Genomic DNA, 17,718 nt, shown 5'->3' on the forward strand with positions numbered 1-17,718 from the left:
TGAATAGAATAGTATACTGGTAAAATGTGAGATTTTATTCCTACAGTGGTAATATCACATTAATTAGTTTTCTGTGTATAGCTCACATCATTCAGTCAGAGACCACAAGACACAGCAGTACATGTTTACCAGTTCAGCCAATGCCCTAATATTTAGACATTTCACAGACACAGGTCTGTCTGAACATAGGGATGAACACAGGGAGAAGAGCAAACACATATTAAGAGCAAAAGAAACTAAAGTGTGGCCCAACACTGTAAGATGATGATGATGATGATTACCAGAAGGCTCTGGGTTCCTGCCTTATGCTGTATGCTGGTGGGGTGGACCCGGAGCAGTTTGGGAAATTGAAGAATTGATGGTAATGATATCGTACAAAAGAATAACACATTACTACAAAGAAAAATTAAGTACAAAGAGGGATAAGTTAACACCAGAGAAGAATTAATTATGTCAAATTCAAACAGGAATTGTTGGCTAGACTAATAATAACAATATAATATCCGAGTTGGCTGAATAAATCTGTTTTGGTTCATAAGACAGAAAACCCATAAATGGTCCTAGAAGAAGCAAGTTTAAAACAAGGCTGGCACTGTGATTTCATGCTTGGATGGGATTCTAAGTCATTCTTCCACAGCTTATGAGACAACTACTGCGCTACTGTGTCGCTAATAATAATGTGCATAATACATACATACCTAGAAATGTAGACCTTCAGACCCACATAATCTATGTCAGAGTTGAGGGGGTCACCCTGTATCACTGGGTTCAAGGTGGGAAGCAGCCTATGGTAGGGTGCCAGCCCATCAGAGGACAAGTTAAATAATATTACAGATTAACAAATAATTACACTTTTGACTTCAGTAAGGTATAAAAAAAGGCCAGCACAACTCCTCAGTGGTTCAAATCCCATCTTGTGTATAGTTTGCACTTTCTCCCATTGTTTTCATGGGTTTTCTCTGGGCTGCTCAGTTTCTTCTCTCATCCGTATGCCTTGCAGGTGATTTTAACTGGAAATTGTGTATGCTGCATAACACTTTACAATTTTCTTTTTCCCTCTTAGGTTAGTGTTTGTATCTTCATAGATTTGGCATCCTGGGTTGGAATCTCATGCCCAGTCTTTGTTGAGGTCAAGCTGCACGTTCCCACTTGTCTGTGTAAGTTTTCCACTGCTTATTCCAGAAAGGTTATTAGAATTGAGGCTAATAAAAGGTGTGGACGTGCGTGTTCCCTTGTGACAGACTGGTGGCCTGTCCAGGGCTTCCTGCCTTGCGCCCAGTGTTACTTCGTACAGGCTTTGAAATTGATTAAAAGGAATTTAAAGTTTTTGTCGCCCACTGGCCGGCAGAGGGCGCAATTATCCTGTAGTGGTCCTACGGGTCCGCCAGGGGTCGCTGGCAGCCCGTACTTAAGAGCAGCTGGCGGAGTGGAAGGTATGGCGGCTGGAGCTGAGGCCGCGGCTCGGTGTTTGGAGGAATCTTCGGACAGCGAGCCGGAACAGGAGCCCGGTTCGCCGCAGAAGCTGATCCGCAAGGTGTCCACTTCTGGTCAGATCCGCAGCAAGGTACGGTGTTAACGCATGGGTTCTTAGGGGGCGTGCTGTTTTAGGGGGCACCGGTTGGAGACTGCGATTTAGGCCTTGGATAAGCTTGCATCTCTGCAGCCGAGCAACCCGGCTAGCTTTTCAGCCAGACAGGGCCTGTCACTAGGAGATGCCAGCAACCCGGCTTATACGATCCCTGGAGTCGAAATGCAGCCTCTCATTGAAGTCTGCAGCCAGCTGATTGGTAGGTCATTTAAATGAGAACTAATCTCAGTCGATCGGTCTTTGGTAATTGATTACACTGCGGTTCAGATCAGTGTTCGGGTGGCATTCTGCTGGAGCGATCGACTTGATTAGGGGCTCCGTTCTGCCCAGGACTGTTGATTACATCGGGGCTCCAATCGGCTTGAGTGTCTGCGCGTGCAGGGGCTTCGATCCACTTTACACAGGAGCTCTGTTGTCCATGGGTGGCTGCGTGGGTCGCGCTTTGATCGGCTATCATTCAGCTCTTATAACTCAGTCATCAGTCCACAAGGGATGTATTGGGACTCCCATAACAAGGGAATGAGAAAGCGTCAGTCTGAGGTGGTGGCCGAGTACATGTGTACATGATAAGCCCAGCAGTTCTATGCTGGTGGAGTTGAAGGGGTGTTTGTGTGAAGGATCTGGTTTGCCATTTTCATTCGCACAGGTGACAGAATGTCTTCCACCCCAATAGTTTGCTGGAGGGTAGTTGAGAGAATGCTGGGGCAACTGGCACCTCTAGACTCATCCCTGGTCTGGGTTGGTTAAGGCACGCCCATGGAGGAGTATTCAAGTCCTATTTCTGTTTCTACCTTTTATACAGGGTAGTGGTAGCTCCTGGACAACCTGAGGTGATGGGGTTGCTAGAGAGAGAACATCCTAAAGTGCTGACGTGTAGACCAACAAGGCGTGTGTCTTGTTATAGTTTGGTACAAACAGAATGTTTCTGCTGTTGCTTAGTCACCGCCAGTTTTAGTGTTCACAGCTTGAAGGCAAGAAAAGGAGCCATTTGAAACAGGATAATTTCATTAACACATCCATCCATGCATCTTCCAGACCTGCTTTATCCTGAGCGTGGTTAAAAATACATTTGTTTTATGTATACATGCGTGTGTGTATTTCCATATCTACATAAATTAAAACACCTAATTGTTGAGTTGCTGGTTGTGCTGTCTTTCTCTCCCCCAAGGTAGTTTTGTTTTTAATCTAGTTTGTCATTTCCACTTAACGGAAGCTCATTTTACTGAGGGAATGGCAAGGGTGAATGCGGTGCTGTTGGCAGCCAATAATAGCAAGCTGTACGGGGCAGTCGGACAGTGTTGGTTTCCTTTGCCTAGAGTCTCCACGTGCTTTCAAATTCATTTTTTTTTTGTCTCTGATTCATTTATTAACTGCTCTGTTGTCTTTATTTTCTCCTGTGAATGAAGATGAATTCATAATAATAGGGCATAACAAGAAATGATGGAAGTAAAAGTATAAACATTTATTCAAATGTTATTATAAATAAATATGCAGTGTGTGTGTGACAGGAAGATGGGTTGGCACAAGGGGTATTCAAGTGGCACAGAGTGAGGGAGGTGTTCATTGGGAGAGAAATATAAACTGGCCATTGGAGAGACACTTGATGAGCTGATGCCGGTGTGGGGGTAATCCACTAACACTTCAGGGTACCCCAAGAGTATAGTCTGCAGCAAATGTAACTCGGGTTTTCCTGAAATAATAAGGGAAGCAGAGGAACACCACATCAGACCCTTGGGCTCCTGCTCCTCTTTACAGAGAGCAAGTGTGAAATTGTGCTTCCTTTTTAGATGGTACCAGGGGCAGTGGGACTTGGGGGACCATGGGATTATGTTTTCAATCCCCCTTTGGAAACAAATCAGTCTGGTGTAAGGATGCAAGTTGGAGAAAGCGGGTGAGACCTGAGTAAAGACCTCTAGTGGGGGCAGTAGGGTTTTACTTGAACACATTTTAATTTTATAGTTCCGTTTCATTACTTAAATTAATAAATCCACTTTCTCAGTTTGAGCTGCTCTTGTGATTTGTTACCAACAATATTATATTAAAGTAACCCAGAGAAAGACGACAGTTGACATCTGCTTTGAGTTTATTCACAGTTTACTGCTCGATACGCCATACCTTCCAAGAGAACTACAACTCCCAGTATTGAGGTTATAAATTAGTCTTGAGTAACGAGGAACCCCAAAAAATTGATGGTTAGGTAAAATGCATTGACGTCTTTCAGTGGCTAGAAAGGTACAGGACAAGAGTTTTTTTTTTACGTCTCCCTGAAGATGCAGAATTAGAAAGCAGGTTGCTGCCTGACAGTTGGAAAGATTGAAGAAATGGGAGGGGGGTGGGAATATTGGAATGCTGAGGCGTAATAGAAATAAAAGCTGATTCAAAGAATCCATGCAAGAGTTCGGCTAAGCAAAATTCAGGGATATCTAACGCCATGCCTAAATACACTACAGACATACCTGTCCATATTGCTCAAATTAATATTCCAAGAAAAAAAAGTCTTAATACCCACAATTTTATCTGTTTCAATGTTTTTCAAATTTTCTTCATTTGTATACTTTCCTGTTGTGTAATCCTTATTTGGAGCTGCAAAACTGGCATTTGTAATTCTCATAGAAAGTGCTGAATACCCAGCAGTCAAGTACAGATGAGTCTTGGGTTATCGCAGTCTTGCATGACGGTTATTCTGTGGATATGAAGGAGTACAAGAAATTCCAAATGCTTTCTTTTCATCTGAATTTAAATTAATTTTCTTTTAGTGCATTCCATTTTGTACTGGCAGGCAAAGCCAACTCGTTTTGATATGAATGAATATGCTGCAGCTGTCGCTAAAGAGGAGGCCTAGTACAGTACAGCACATACTTTGTCACCATTTTAAGTCATTTCTTACTTTCGTGTGTACGCGTCACTGAATGTAACTGCCATGCGATACGCTTGGCCACAAGTGAGCAGCTGGTCAACGGCGGCGAAGTAAGACTTGCTTACTTGTAATTCTCTGTGTCGTATGTGTGCATCCTTGCTGTGTCACCTAAGGAAGTGTAGTCACTGGGAAGGGGAAGAGATACTCTGCGGGATTCCTCCGAAAAGACCACACGTATCTCACAATCCTCCGTTAATGGAGATGTTTCATGCCACCAACTCTGAGGTCTGTGCCAAACAAATGATCAAAAAGTGCAGGTTGTTTAAGTATAAGCAAGTCACTTGATCTGCCTGCGCTCGAATTGGAAAACCAAAAGAAATGTAACCAATTGTATCATAAATGTTGTAAGTTGCCTTGAATAAAGCTAAATAAGTAATGGGTTGGAGTGGTGGCTCTGAGGCTAGGGATCTATGCTGAAATCGGAAAGGAATCGGCAGGTTGTCAGTTCAAATCCCGTAAATGCCACATGCGATTCGACTCTGTTGGACCATGAGCAAGGCCCTTAACTTGCAATTACTCTGTCCTCAAGGTAACGTTAATCTGTATTCAGCCCTGCAAGCGAGTCTTCCAACTTGCAGGGAAACCTCCGGGGTTAGTGGCAGGATTGGCATTCCAGGTACCGTAAAAAAAAAACGCACTGTTGCAGTGAGGTTTCGCCCAATGCACGGCTGCACTTAGGATCCTGAGGTGGCTCGTCATGTGGTGAGTGTGGCATTGCGCCGTATCAGTGCAGGCTCACGACCTCTCTCTAAATAAGTAAATGTAATGTAAAGGCCGTAAGGTGCACATACAGTATATACCAGTGGTACAACCTAGAATATCAACTTCCCAACAGTGTTCAGAAGCCATTAAGAAGGCTAACAGAATGTCCGGTTATATAGAGCCTTGATGTGTGGAGTACTAGTCACAGGAGGTTCTGCTCAAGCTTTATAATGCACTGGTGAGGCCTCATCTTGAGTACTGTGTGCAGTTTTGGTCTCCAGGCTACAAAAAGGACATAGCAGCACTAGAAAAGGTTCAGAGAAGAGCGACTAGGCTGATTCCAGGTCTACAGGGGTTGAATTATGAGGAAAGATTAAAAGAGCTGAGCCTTTACAGCGTAAGCAAAAGAAGATTAAGAGCTGACATGATTGAAGTGTTTAAAATTATGAAGGGAATTAGTACAGTGGATCGAGACTTGTATTTTAAAATGAGTTCATCAAGAACACGGGGACACAGTTGGAAACTTGTTAAGGGTAAATTTCGCACAAACATTAGGAAGTTTTTCTTTACACAAAGAACGATAGACACTTGAACTAAGCTACCAAGTAGTGTGGTAGACAGTAAGATGTTGGGAACTTTCAAAACTCGACGATTTTTTTTGGAAGAAATAAGTGGATAGGACTGACGAGAATTGTTGGACTGAATGGCCTGTTCTCATCTAGAGTGTTCTAATGTTCTAGAAATTATTTGTGTTTTGTGATTTTTAAAATTAGTTATTCTATTTTTTGATGTTTGAAATGTTTTTTCTGTAAAGTAAGTGGTAAAGCTTTATACATTTTGCCAATTTGTTTCATTAACAGACATTTTCAGTTCAAGTTCACATGAATGCCCACAGGAGCAGACCTTTGTTTGTAATCTGAGGGTCACATGTAGCAACATCAAAATGGGCATAAATAGGTGCCCATGTTTTCAAATTATAAGGAGCCAGAACCTATTGTGGCAATAAGCATACCTTTTTCTTGTTTTATAAAGTGCCTTTCAGTAGTGATCATCACCCTGTGGTGCTTCATAAATACAGGGCTACAGCTGCCATCTGTCTATTTTGAACCCACTTAATCCAGCTCAGGGTTACAGGGCTGGAGTCTACTACATATTCTTTACAGCACCTTTCAGTAGTGAACACCATCTTAATGTGCTTTAGAAGTACAGAGCTATAGTGCATTTAACATTTATTAATTTATGAAGTCGGTGTGATGGTAGTTGGAGCTTATTCAAGCACTAAGGTAATACATTTCATATGGCCCCTTTCTGTGCCGTCCAAACATGAAGCTACACTACAGTTGTTTCCATATGTTTTCGAACTTGGGCACACATGCAGGTTATCTAAATTTGCTGACTGTCACAGCGCGAGCCTAGGGATGTACCGACACACCATATCCTCTTGTATCTTTTGATAGGAGGCTCTCAAATTGAGATGTGTGGGAAATCAAGTAGCACATTGTACAGGGTGTAGAAAAACAAGTAGACTATAAAATAAAGTGTTTCTTGCATTATGCGAGTTGCATGTAAAAATCTAAACCAGCAATCCTTCAGATTGAGCAGCTTCTCATTTCTTTCACACTTTACAATGGAAATGCACCCAGGAGAAACCCATAATCCTGCCCAGAGTTGATTTTTGGAAGACTGCATTAGTTATGGTGATGAGCAAACATGAACATCCACCCTCCTGTACCCTTGTGGTGTGGTGTATGGGAGCACTATGCCTTCTGTGTAAGTTATGACCATAATGGACTGAAAAATGAGAGTGTGCTGAATTAGTCAAATACGAGTAGTATATGCCAGTGCTAACACCACAATCGGGTCTAGTCGTCTGCATGGACATCACCCTTCTGTTGATTGGTGGAACTTGAATGCTTGAAGCAACTTCAGAATCTCACTGTAACATTTAGGCAGCCTTTCTTTGAACCAGGCAAAAATGATCCTTCTTGGTAGTGGAGTAAGCCTTCTTCAAGAACATGTGCTAGAGCCATGTTACTCCAGTCCATCTCACCAGCCTTTTAATATAACTGCAGTTGCTGCATTGTTTAACAATATGGAAACTCAACATACAAATGAACTGTCAAAAGCAGTAGCCATCACTCTTATTCACCCCGCACTACCTGACTATTACAGCACACAAAGTTACAGCGGAATAGGACGTAAAAAATAAGAGGGAATATCTGAAGAGCGGGGCTTTTTTGACAGTCTTACCATTGGAAATGTGGCGAGAGAGCCAGCAGCTACCATTAATCCTGTTTTTGTTGCCTCATTGGTTGTTTTTCCTACATTGTCATACACTGCTTTAGTTATGTGCTGCATAGAGTCTGCTGCTGAGTAACCACAAAGGGCTGTGGAGTCGGAGTTTGAAGCAATTATTGGGTTACGGGTGTTTCAAGTCTGTGGTGGGCTGGCGCCCTGCCCGGGGTTTGTTTCCTGCCTTGCACACTGTGTTGGCCGAGATTGGCTCCAGCAGACCCCCTTGACCCTGTAGTTAGGATATAGCAGGTTCGATAATGGATGGATGGATGTCTGAAGTTGGTACATTTAAAAAAAATATTTTTTTTTCTCTCTGACTAAATGTAAATTGTAATATAAAACTTTCCAATTTCACTATATTAATGCAGTTAAACTATAGTTTTTGTTTTCTAGCCTTTTGGTAAAAGTATAACTTTTTAAAAATTTCATAGGTATTTTCTATTTTTCTAACCTGTTCAGTCCTAAATGGGGTCGTAGGAGGGGCTGTAGCCTATCTCCACTAGCAAAGAGCACAAGATAGGAACAAACCCTAGACAGGATGACCGTCCATTACAGGGAGAACACTCGCACATCAACCCCAACCACACTCTAGTGCCAATTTAGCATTGCCAGTCCACCTAACCTTTGGACTGTGGGAGGAAACTGAGGCCCCTGGAGGAAACCCATGCAGACACAGGGAGAACTCCATGTTAGAAGGACCTGGGATACAAATCCTGGTCTCCTTACTGCAAGGCAGCAGCACTACTGCTGCTCCACCATGCCACCTTTTGTAAGTTTTATTTTATAAATACCTTTTATATACTCGCGTTAAGTTCAGGGCTTAGTTTTATGGTTTAATTTTGGGTATTTTATAATGTCGGTCATGTAAGTTGAATGCGGAAAACTCATGCTATTGGTCCAAGAGATTATGATATGCGAACGGCCACCTGAGAGAATTACCACTGCCTTTTTTTCTTTTTTTTCTCTATGTATTGTGCCTGTGTGACCACACGGTAATACCTGAACTATTATGAAGGGATGTTTGCACCGATTTTTGTATCTCACACCCTCATACACCTTCATCGTATATAAGGGATGCTCTTACGATAGAGCATTCAATCAGAAGAAAATCTTAAGCTGGTTTTAAATTAAACGTTGTTGAGTTGGCAAAAGAAATTTGCAACAAAATTTGATGTGTCAGAGAAACTGGTGCGCGATTGGAAGAGGTTAGAGGGGGGGTGGGAGGATAGGGTGCAAACAAACAAGAAGCCCAATGATTCATTATGGCAGTGATGAAATGCTTTGTGTCTTGTGTATTGTGTGCTTTCGATCAACATAGTAATAATAGTCTAATTACAAATAGAGGAGTCGAAGTTCTAGTTGGAGTCTGTGGTACCATAAACTGAGAAGTTGGAGCTGAAGGTTTTGTGTAAAAGCTTCATAGCCCTGCATACAAAGCTCTATTGTTTCATTCAAAGGCCTCATATATTTTACTGTTACAATGTTGATCGTTTTCAATTAATTTTAAAATGACACATTTTCAGGGCACTCCCTGTTTTAGCTGTATTGAAAATGTAAGTAATATACTGAAACAAAACATGGATTCTGTGAACTTTTATACCCCTAAGTGAGTCCACAGCAGGGAGCCAACCAGCAGCTTCTTGGCTCTTTAAGCACTGGCCCAGACTGCAACTATAAGTCTGGTATCGGCTCTGCCCTGCATGTGTGGGCACAGGGGCTCAGTCTCCCATGCATAGGACTGATTTGGAGTAGTTGCTCCGCATATTTCTGGACGATGAGAGGAAACCAGAGTAGTCCCATGTGAGCCTGTGGAAAACCTATAAAAATCATCTGGACAGCACCCCAAAGAATGGGAGGTTGCAACATTACTTGAGTTGCTCCTCTGGTTTTATAACAGTTTTAGTAAAATAAAAAAAATAAAAATGTACTTCCATTCTTATTTTTTTTTTTAAATAACAACAACATTTATTTATATAGCACATTTTCATACAAAAAGTAGCTCAAAGTGCTTTACATAATGAATAGAAAAATAAAAGACACAGTAAAAAAAAATAAAATAAGTCAACATTAATTAACATAGAATAAGAGTAAGGTCCAATGGCCAGGGTGGACAGAAAAAACAAATAAAAACTCCAGACGGCTGGTGTGGTAGATAGGGGGCGCTCTCACTCCCTTGAACCCCTGTCCACGACTCCAGACACCAGATAAAAGTCCAAATGTTGACTTTATTTTGTTGCCACAGTGCACAAAGCACACTCTCCACCACAATACTCATTAAACTCACACAAATACTACAATAAATCAATCCTCCAGCTCCCAGACGCGTTGCCACCCTTCCCCCAGCTCAGCTCGCCGTCTGGGAGCTCCCACAGTCCTTTTATACTCCCTGACCCGGAAGTGTTCCTAGCCAAAAGTCCACAAGTCCTTATTCCTTCCGGGTCAGGGTAAATAGTACTTTTTTTTCAACCCGGAAGCCCGTCGCTCTTCCTATGACAAACTTCCAGGTCATAGGGCACGAAGAATTCTTCGGTCCTCCCTGCAGCTCCCTCTCGTGGCCCCCATGGCATCCAGCAGGGCGGTGCATAAAAACTCCATTGTCCATGATGCCCTGCTGGTCTACTGGGAACCTCCATGCTGCAAGTAGGGCTCCACCAGGCGGCTTGGGGGTATTGGCCAAGATAAACGACTGGAGAAAAAAATAAAATCTGTAGGGATTCCAGACCATGAGACCGCCCAGTCCCCTCTGGGCATTCTACCTAACATAAATGAAACAGTCCTCTTTGGATTTATGAATTCTCAAGGAGGGACTTGATGATGATGGTCATGTAGACTTCTGGCTTTTGATCCATCCATCATTGTTGGAATATCATGATGCTTTGAGAAACCGGAAAAGAAACAGAAGAGAGAGTAGGGGTCAGTACGGATTTTAGAGCCACCATGAATAGTTATTATAAAGAATTGAACATACAGAGTATCAGGATTAAGTTAAAGTGAAGTTATGAAAAGGCCATGTTAAAGTAATGTGTTTTCAGCAGTGTTTTAAAGTGCTCTACTGTATTTGCCTGGCGAATTTCTATTGGCAGGCTATTCCAGATTTTAGGTGCATAGCAGCAGAAGGCCGCCTCACCACTTCTTGTTTTGTTCTTGGAATTCTAAGGAGACACTCATTTGAGGATCTGAGGTTACGATTTGGAATATAAGGTGTCGGACATTCCGATATATAAGATGGGGCGAGATTATTTAAGGCTTTATAAACCATAAGCAGAATTTTAAAGTCAATCCTAAATGACACAGGTAAGCAGTGTAGTGACATCAAAACTGAAGAAATGTGTTTGGATTTTCTTTTCCTAGTTAGAATTCTAGCAGCTGCATTCTGCACTCGTTGCAAACGATTTATATCTTTTTTGGGTAGTCCTGAGAGGAGTGCTTTACAGTAATCTAGTCGACTGAAAACAAACGCGTGAACTAATTTCTCAGCATCTTTCAGTGATATAAGAGGTCTAACTTTTGCTATGTTTCTTAAGTGAAAAAATGCTGTCCTAGTGATCTGATTTAATATGCGATTTAAAATTCAGATTACAGTCAACAGTTACCCCTAAGCTTTTTACCTCCGTCTTGACTTTTAATCGTAATGTATCCAGTTTATTTCTAATAGCCTCATTGTATCCATTATTGCCAATCACTAAGATTTCAGTTTTCTCTTTATTTAACTTGAGAAAATAATTACTATTCATCCATTCTGAGATACAAGTCAGACATTGTGTTAGTGAATCAAGAGAATCGGGGTCATCAGGAGCTATTGATAAGTACAGCTGTGTGTCATCAGCATAGCTGTGGTAGCTCACGTTGTAACCTGAGATAATCTGACCTAACGGAAGCATGTAGATTGAGAATAACAGCGGACCCAGGATAGAGCCTTGTGGAACACCATATTGGATATCATGTGTCTTTGAGATTTGATTACCACAACTCACAAAGAATTTTCTCCCTGTCAGGTAGGATTCAAACCAATTAAGGACCCTGCCAGACAGGCCCACCCATTGACTAAGGCGATTTCTAAGAATATTATGATCAATGGTGTCAAATGCAGCACTCGGATCTAAGAGGATGAGAACGGATAAATGGCCTCTGTCTGCATTTACCCGCAAATCATTTGCTACTTTTAACGAGTGCAGTTTCTGTGCTGCGATTTGCTCTAAAACCCGACTGAAATTTGTCAAGAATAGCATGTTTATTGAGGTGGTCATTTAACTGCATAATGACTGCCATCTCCAGAAATTTACTTAAGAAAGGCAGGTTAGAGATGGGTCTAAAATTTTCAAGAGCCGAGGGGTCAAGATTATGTTTCTTAAGTAGGGGTTTAACTACAGCAGTCTTAAGACCGTCTGGGAAGACCCCCGTATCTAGTGACGAATTTACTATGTCCAGAACATTATCAATTAGCACGCCCGATACTTCTATAAAGTATCCATCTTTTCAATTTTTGGACCCACTTGTTTCCTTTGAGTGTTTCAGAGGTGTTCATTCTGCTGGAGCCATAGTTGTTATTAACTGTCTTTTCCCAACATATATAAACAACTTTGAAATATGGCGGTGTTCCCTCATGCACATACATGGCTTTCCTGCATATCTCTTGTGAAAATTTCAGTTACCACCAACTTTGTTCCCAAATTACTGAAACCAAAGATAAAATGCATGTCCACTAAAATAGACTCCCTCTATTGACTGCACAGGAAAAGCCAAGTTTGCAATTGCCTGAAGGTATAGCCATGATTCCCATTACCCACTTCCCTTTTCCCACTTTTTAGGGTGACTTTTTTTTCCTCTTCGTGTCATTGGAAATGCAGCTGCTTTTCCAGTTTTCACGTAGTAACTGCCCAGGCTGACTTGCAAGATCTTCTACACCTTCAGCAGGTCATTTAGATTGAATGTGGTAGAGTTGGACACCCTCCACAAAACTGGCAGCTCTCTACTCTTTAAATTGGAAATGTGCATGCCGATGAATCTCTGGATATTTTTGTTTTCAGTGTAAAACAAACGTTTGCTTTTTTTATTTTGTGGGCACAGGGTTACATTTTGGTGGCAAATGGTATTCATTTTTAACCACTAAAAGGAAGAGGGGTGGGCCTCTGACAGCCTCTTTGAAATATAGACTGCTGAATTAAAGTCATCCTGTAGGGCTGATTGGAATGCTTGGCTTGTGCTGCCTGGCAAAACGGATGCCCTCAATGTGTCTCGACAAAGGAGTGCACTGCTTAGGTGGTGCAGCTGAACATCTGTGAACCTGTTGTATGCCAGCCACATTTGCCAGCGGACTCATTTGCATTATGATGTCAGGCAATACTGCCTTGTTTGTGTGTGTTATGATAGAGCAGCTCCATGACAGACTGAGCTGGTGTAGCGAAGATAGCTGACCACAAAGTCCCGGCCCTGTTTCCTGACAGTCAGATGTGTCACTTTTGCACAATGATGCGCATGGCGCTCCATAGCCGGCTGTTGTAACCTCCAGTCATACAGGCTCAAGGTGGGTAAGTGGAGGGATCCAAATGGACTACGAGGCACATCTTCTCTTCTTCTGCAGGAACAAGGTGAGCTGTGTTTTAAATTGTTGTAGTCACAAACTTCCCTTGCCTTTACAGTGCATACTTGGCTACAGCTTGTTAGAGGATGTTTGCTTTGAGTTGTGTGCAGCTTTAGCAGATAGCCCTCGAACATGAAGGCGGGTCAGTTTTCTGTCAGCCAACTACTGCTTTGGTTCTTTTCATGCCCATGGCCTCTTGGCTGCAATGCTTGAGCTCTTGGTAAAAGGACATTAACTTTTGGGCATTTGTTTACTTGAGGTGGGTAGATTATTGAAAATGCAGTTGGAGATCATGTTAGTGCAGCATAGTGTTCTCAGCTCACGTCAAGCTAAGGTGTTAGCGGAACCGCCGTGGCATGCAACAAGTAAAACTAAGTGCAGTGTACAGCTGATGTGATGAAGACACTGGCCACCGTGGTATACATATAATTAGCAGCTAAAGGGAACTATAAATATGGTGAATATTTTTAAGTATTATCAGTTTGATAAAGTTTCAGTTACTGTGCTTAGGAGGCTTGAGGTATGACTTATCTTTACATTGGCCTACAGCATTTCTTATACTAGCTTTTCTGGAATATCCATCATGGTTTTTAGATTCAAGACCAGGTCAATTTTTTTTCAGACTGTGCTTAATGTTTAGCTGAATATTTATTTTATTTATTTATTTATTTAACTTGAACGCTTGTCTCTGGAGAGGACAAAATTTTATTTATGGTTTCAATTTGGTTCCATTACAGGAATAAATGTTTGTAAGCTCACCTAAGGATGGGAGGCTTCACCAAATAATGTACAGTTGTGCTTGAAAGATTGTGAACCCTTTAGAATTTTGTATATTTCTGCATAAATATGACCTAAAACATCATCAGATTTTCACTCAAGTCCTAAAAGTAAATAAAGAGAAACCAGTTAAACAAATGACAGAGAAATATTATACTTGGTCATTTATTTATTAAGGAAAATGATTGAATATTACATATTTGTGAGTGGCAAATGTATGTGAACTTTTGCTTTCAGTATCTGGTATGACCCCCCTTTGCAGCAATAACTGCAACAAAATGTTTCCGGTAACTTTTGATCATTCCTGCACACCGGCTCAAAGGAATTTTAGCCCATTCCCCCGTACAGAACAACTTCAACTCTGGGATGTTGGTGGGTTTCCTCACATTAACTGCTCACTTCAGGTCCTTCCACAACATTTTGATTGGATTAAGGTCAGGACTTTGACTTGGCCATTCCAAAACATTAACTTTATTCTTCTTCTTTAACCATTCTTTGGTAGAACAACTTGTGTGCTTAGGGTCATTGTCTTGCTGCATGACCCACCTTCTCTTGAGATTCAGTTCATGGACAGATGTCCTGACATTTTCCTTTAGAATTCTCTGATATAATTCAGAATTCATTGTTCCATCAATGAAGGCAAGCCGTCCTGGACCAGATGCAGCAAAACAGGCCCAAACTATGATACTACCACCACCATGTTTCACAGATGGGATAAGGTTCTTATGCTGGAATGCAGTGTTTTCCTTTCTCCAAACATAACGCTTTTCATTTTAAACCAAAAAGTTCTATTATGGTCTCATCCGTCCACAAAACATTCTTCCAATAGCCTTCTGGTTTGTCCACGTGATCATTAACAAACTGCAGACGAGCAGCAGTGGCTTTCTCCTTGCAACCCTGCCATGCACACCATTGTTGTTCAGTGTTCTCCTGATGGTGGACTCGTGAACATGAACTTTAGCCAATGTGAGACCTTCAGTTGCTTAGAAGTTACCCTGGGGTTCTTTGTGACCTCGCCGACTATTACATGCCTTGCTCTTGGAGTGATCTTTGTTGGTCAACCAATCCTGGGGAGGGTAACAATGGTCTTGAATTTCCTCCATTTATACACAGTCTGTCTGACTGTGGATTGGTGGAGCCCAAACTCTTTAGAGATGGTTTTGTAACCTTTTCCAGCCTGATGAGCATCAACAACTCTCTTTCTGAGGTCCTCAGAAATCTCCTTTGTTCGTGCCATGATATACACTTCCACAGACATGTGTTGTGAAGAGCAGACTTTGATAGATCCCTGTTCTTTAAATAACACAGGGTGCCCACTCTCACCTGACTGTCATCCCATTGATTGAAAACACCGGTCTCTAATTTCACCTTCAAACTAACTGCTTATCCTAGAGGTTCACATACTTTTGCCACTCACAAATATGTAATGTTCGATCATTTTCCTCAATAAATAAATGACCAAGTATAATATTTCATTTGTTTAACTGGTTACTCTTTATCTACTTTTAGGACGTGAGTGAAAATCTGATGATGTTTTAGGTTATATGTATGCAGAAATATAGAAAATTCTAAAGGTTTCACAAACTTTCAAGTACAACTGTATATCGGAGGTAGCCAACTCCCATCCTAGAGAGCCACATTGGCTATAGGTTTTAATTCTAACCATGATCTAGTTTTTTGTTACTAATTAACTTCATTTAATTTATTTGTTATTTAGGAGTTGGAGCCTTTAAATCGGGGCAGAGTAATGTTACTCCTGCAGGGCTGCAGTGGCTTCAAATTTTTGAATGTGATTGCTTCCTGAGAAGTCATTTATTGCTGATGAAGCACTTTTTGTTCAAGTTGCATTTTTCTTCTTCATTTTGGTTGTCTCACTTGTTAACATTTTCAACCCTTAATGGCTTATTTTAGACTTAAACAGCTGAATTCACTGTTTTAACCGCTCCATATTAGCAATAAGATGCAAATGACAAAGGAACCAGCAGTTCTCCATTTAGCTTACCTCTATTTCCACCCGTGTGTATTCATCATTCACTATTTGGTTTAATTAAGTATTCAGAAGGGAACATCAAATCACCCATCCATTTTAGGCTTCATATCATTTTGATGATACATGTATCATTAGCAAGAGAAAAAAAAAATCTGATTTAAGAATGAAGTGACATGGTAGAGATAAAACAGTAACAAGCCATGAAGTGAAAGAAGGCCTGTTACTGGTGAGGACTGGCTTCTAATTAAGCAACTGGAACAAAAACCCTGCAGCCACTGTGGCTCCCTAGGATCGGAGTTTGCCACCCCTTATGTATACAAACTTTAAAGAAAATGTGCAGCTGATGTCAGCCACACCCAAGTAAACTGTTATATCTGTCTGTTGACTTCATCATGTTTTTGAAGAACTTTCCTTTATGCTAGTGGTGTGATGGTCAGTATAGCTCCTGCAACTTGCTGCATCTCTGATCTCCCTTGTAAAAACATTTGTCCATCTCTGGCCTTGCACAGGGTTGAAAACCACAAAAAGTGTTTTAGACGTGGGCGATGAAGTGAAGTAAACATTTAGCGCTGGTCATGCTGACGAGCTCTTCCTGGCCAAGGAGACGCTATGTGCTCAAACACAATGCTCCCATTCAAGCATGGAGGCCCATGGGTCTCCCTTTAACAGGATCTCGCAGCCAGCAATTAATGTACATACTGCAACCTGAAAAGGCTGCCGAGTGAACATAATCGTGGGATAAGTGTGGAAAAGTGGACTTTTTGAACATTTGAAAAGATAAGAATATTTTCAGAAAGAAAAGCATGCCTGATAATTGCAAAGCAGCTTCACTTTTAAACTACTAGTCTGACAGTCGTGTTAAGTTATGAACTATAATGCTAAAAGTGGACTTTCAAAAATCTTCATCTCTGGAAGTGAAGGAGATGCTGTCAAGAGGCTAACACTCCACTGTTAGATTTCACAGATATTTGGATTATTTTCTGCATAGTCCGCCGTGAATGTTTAACAGTACCAGGGCATGTTGTTGATGTGGCGACATATTGAGAGAATGAGGGGTCCACATTTAATATTAGCTGTCTAAACTGACACAGTCCAAGTTATTTTAATTTAGATAATTGGGGATGAGAGGTTGTTTATTAGCCACACTAGTGTCAAGGAGATTTGTGCTGGTCATGCTGATAATGTTGGGTTTCTTTTTGCAGTGTGTACTGTTTCTCTTGGTGCACTGCTCTAACATCTTCAGACAGGAATGAATGCTCACGTTTTTCGGACTTGATGAAGGACTTCTGAAACATTACAGAACATGACATTTGTACACTGTTTTTTTGGATTTTTTTATTTACTTTGCTTTTCAAACATCTGTCTACTAATACTGTTGTGCCTGCATCTTTGAACAAATTGAATGTTTACATTTAAAGGCATACTGTACATTTTCTTTCATTGCTTTAATAAGCTGCATGAGTGTAAAACACTAGGGGCCTCATTTATAGTATAAAGCTTGCATATACACAAAAAGGGGCTCAAAATGTGTGCACGCAACTTCCCATGCAAATGACTGGATTTATAAAAGAAAACTAGATGGGGAACTTGCGCATATATATATATATATATATATATATATATATATATATATATATATATATATATATATATATATATATATATATATATATATATATATATATATATATATATATATATATATATATATATATATATATATATATATATATATATATATATATATAAGGCATGTCTGACCCATTCATATGCAACATTTCAGAGAAACTGCTAAACGATGACACCCTTAATAAAGTAGGGGAGTGCATCAAACCAACTAAATGACGACTCGCACACGTAATATTTCA

The 17,718-nt window shown here is 40.9% G+C and overlaps 1 protein-coding gene across 4 annotated transcripts in view; it reads left to right on the forward strand.

The window, feature by feature from the left end:
- The first annotated feature begins 202 nt into the window (after positions 1–202).
- The window catches only part of LOC120535065 (diacylglycerol kinase delta-like), a 135,936-nt gene continuing 118,420 nt past the window's right edge, over positions 203–17,718 (forward strand). For all 4 annotated transcript variants that reach the window (XM_039762600.1, XM_039762619.1, XM_039762610.1 and 1 more), the window contains exon 1: positions 203–1,564. In XM_039762600.1, the coding sequence (XP_039618534.1) occupies positions 1,436–1,564 (129 nt within the window). In that variant the 5' untranslated portion in view covers positions 203–1,435. The remainder of the gene's footprint in view (positions 1,565–17,718) is intronic.

This window comes from Polypterus senegalus, chromosome 1 (assembly GCF_016835505.1).
Source record: "Polypterus senegalus isolate Bchr_013 chromosome 1, ASM1683550v1, whole genome shotgun sequence".
Classification (NCBI taxonomy): Eukaryota; Metazoa; Chordata; class Cladistia; order Polypteriformes; family Polypteridae; genus Polypterus; species Polypterus senegalus.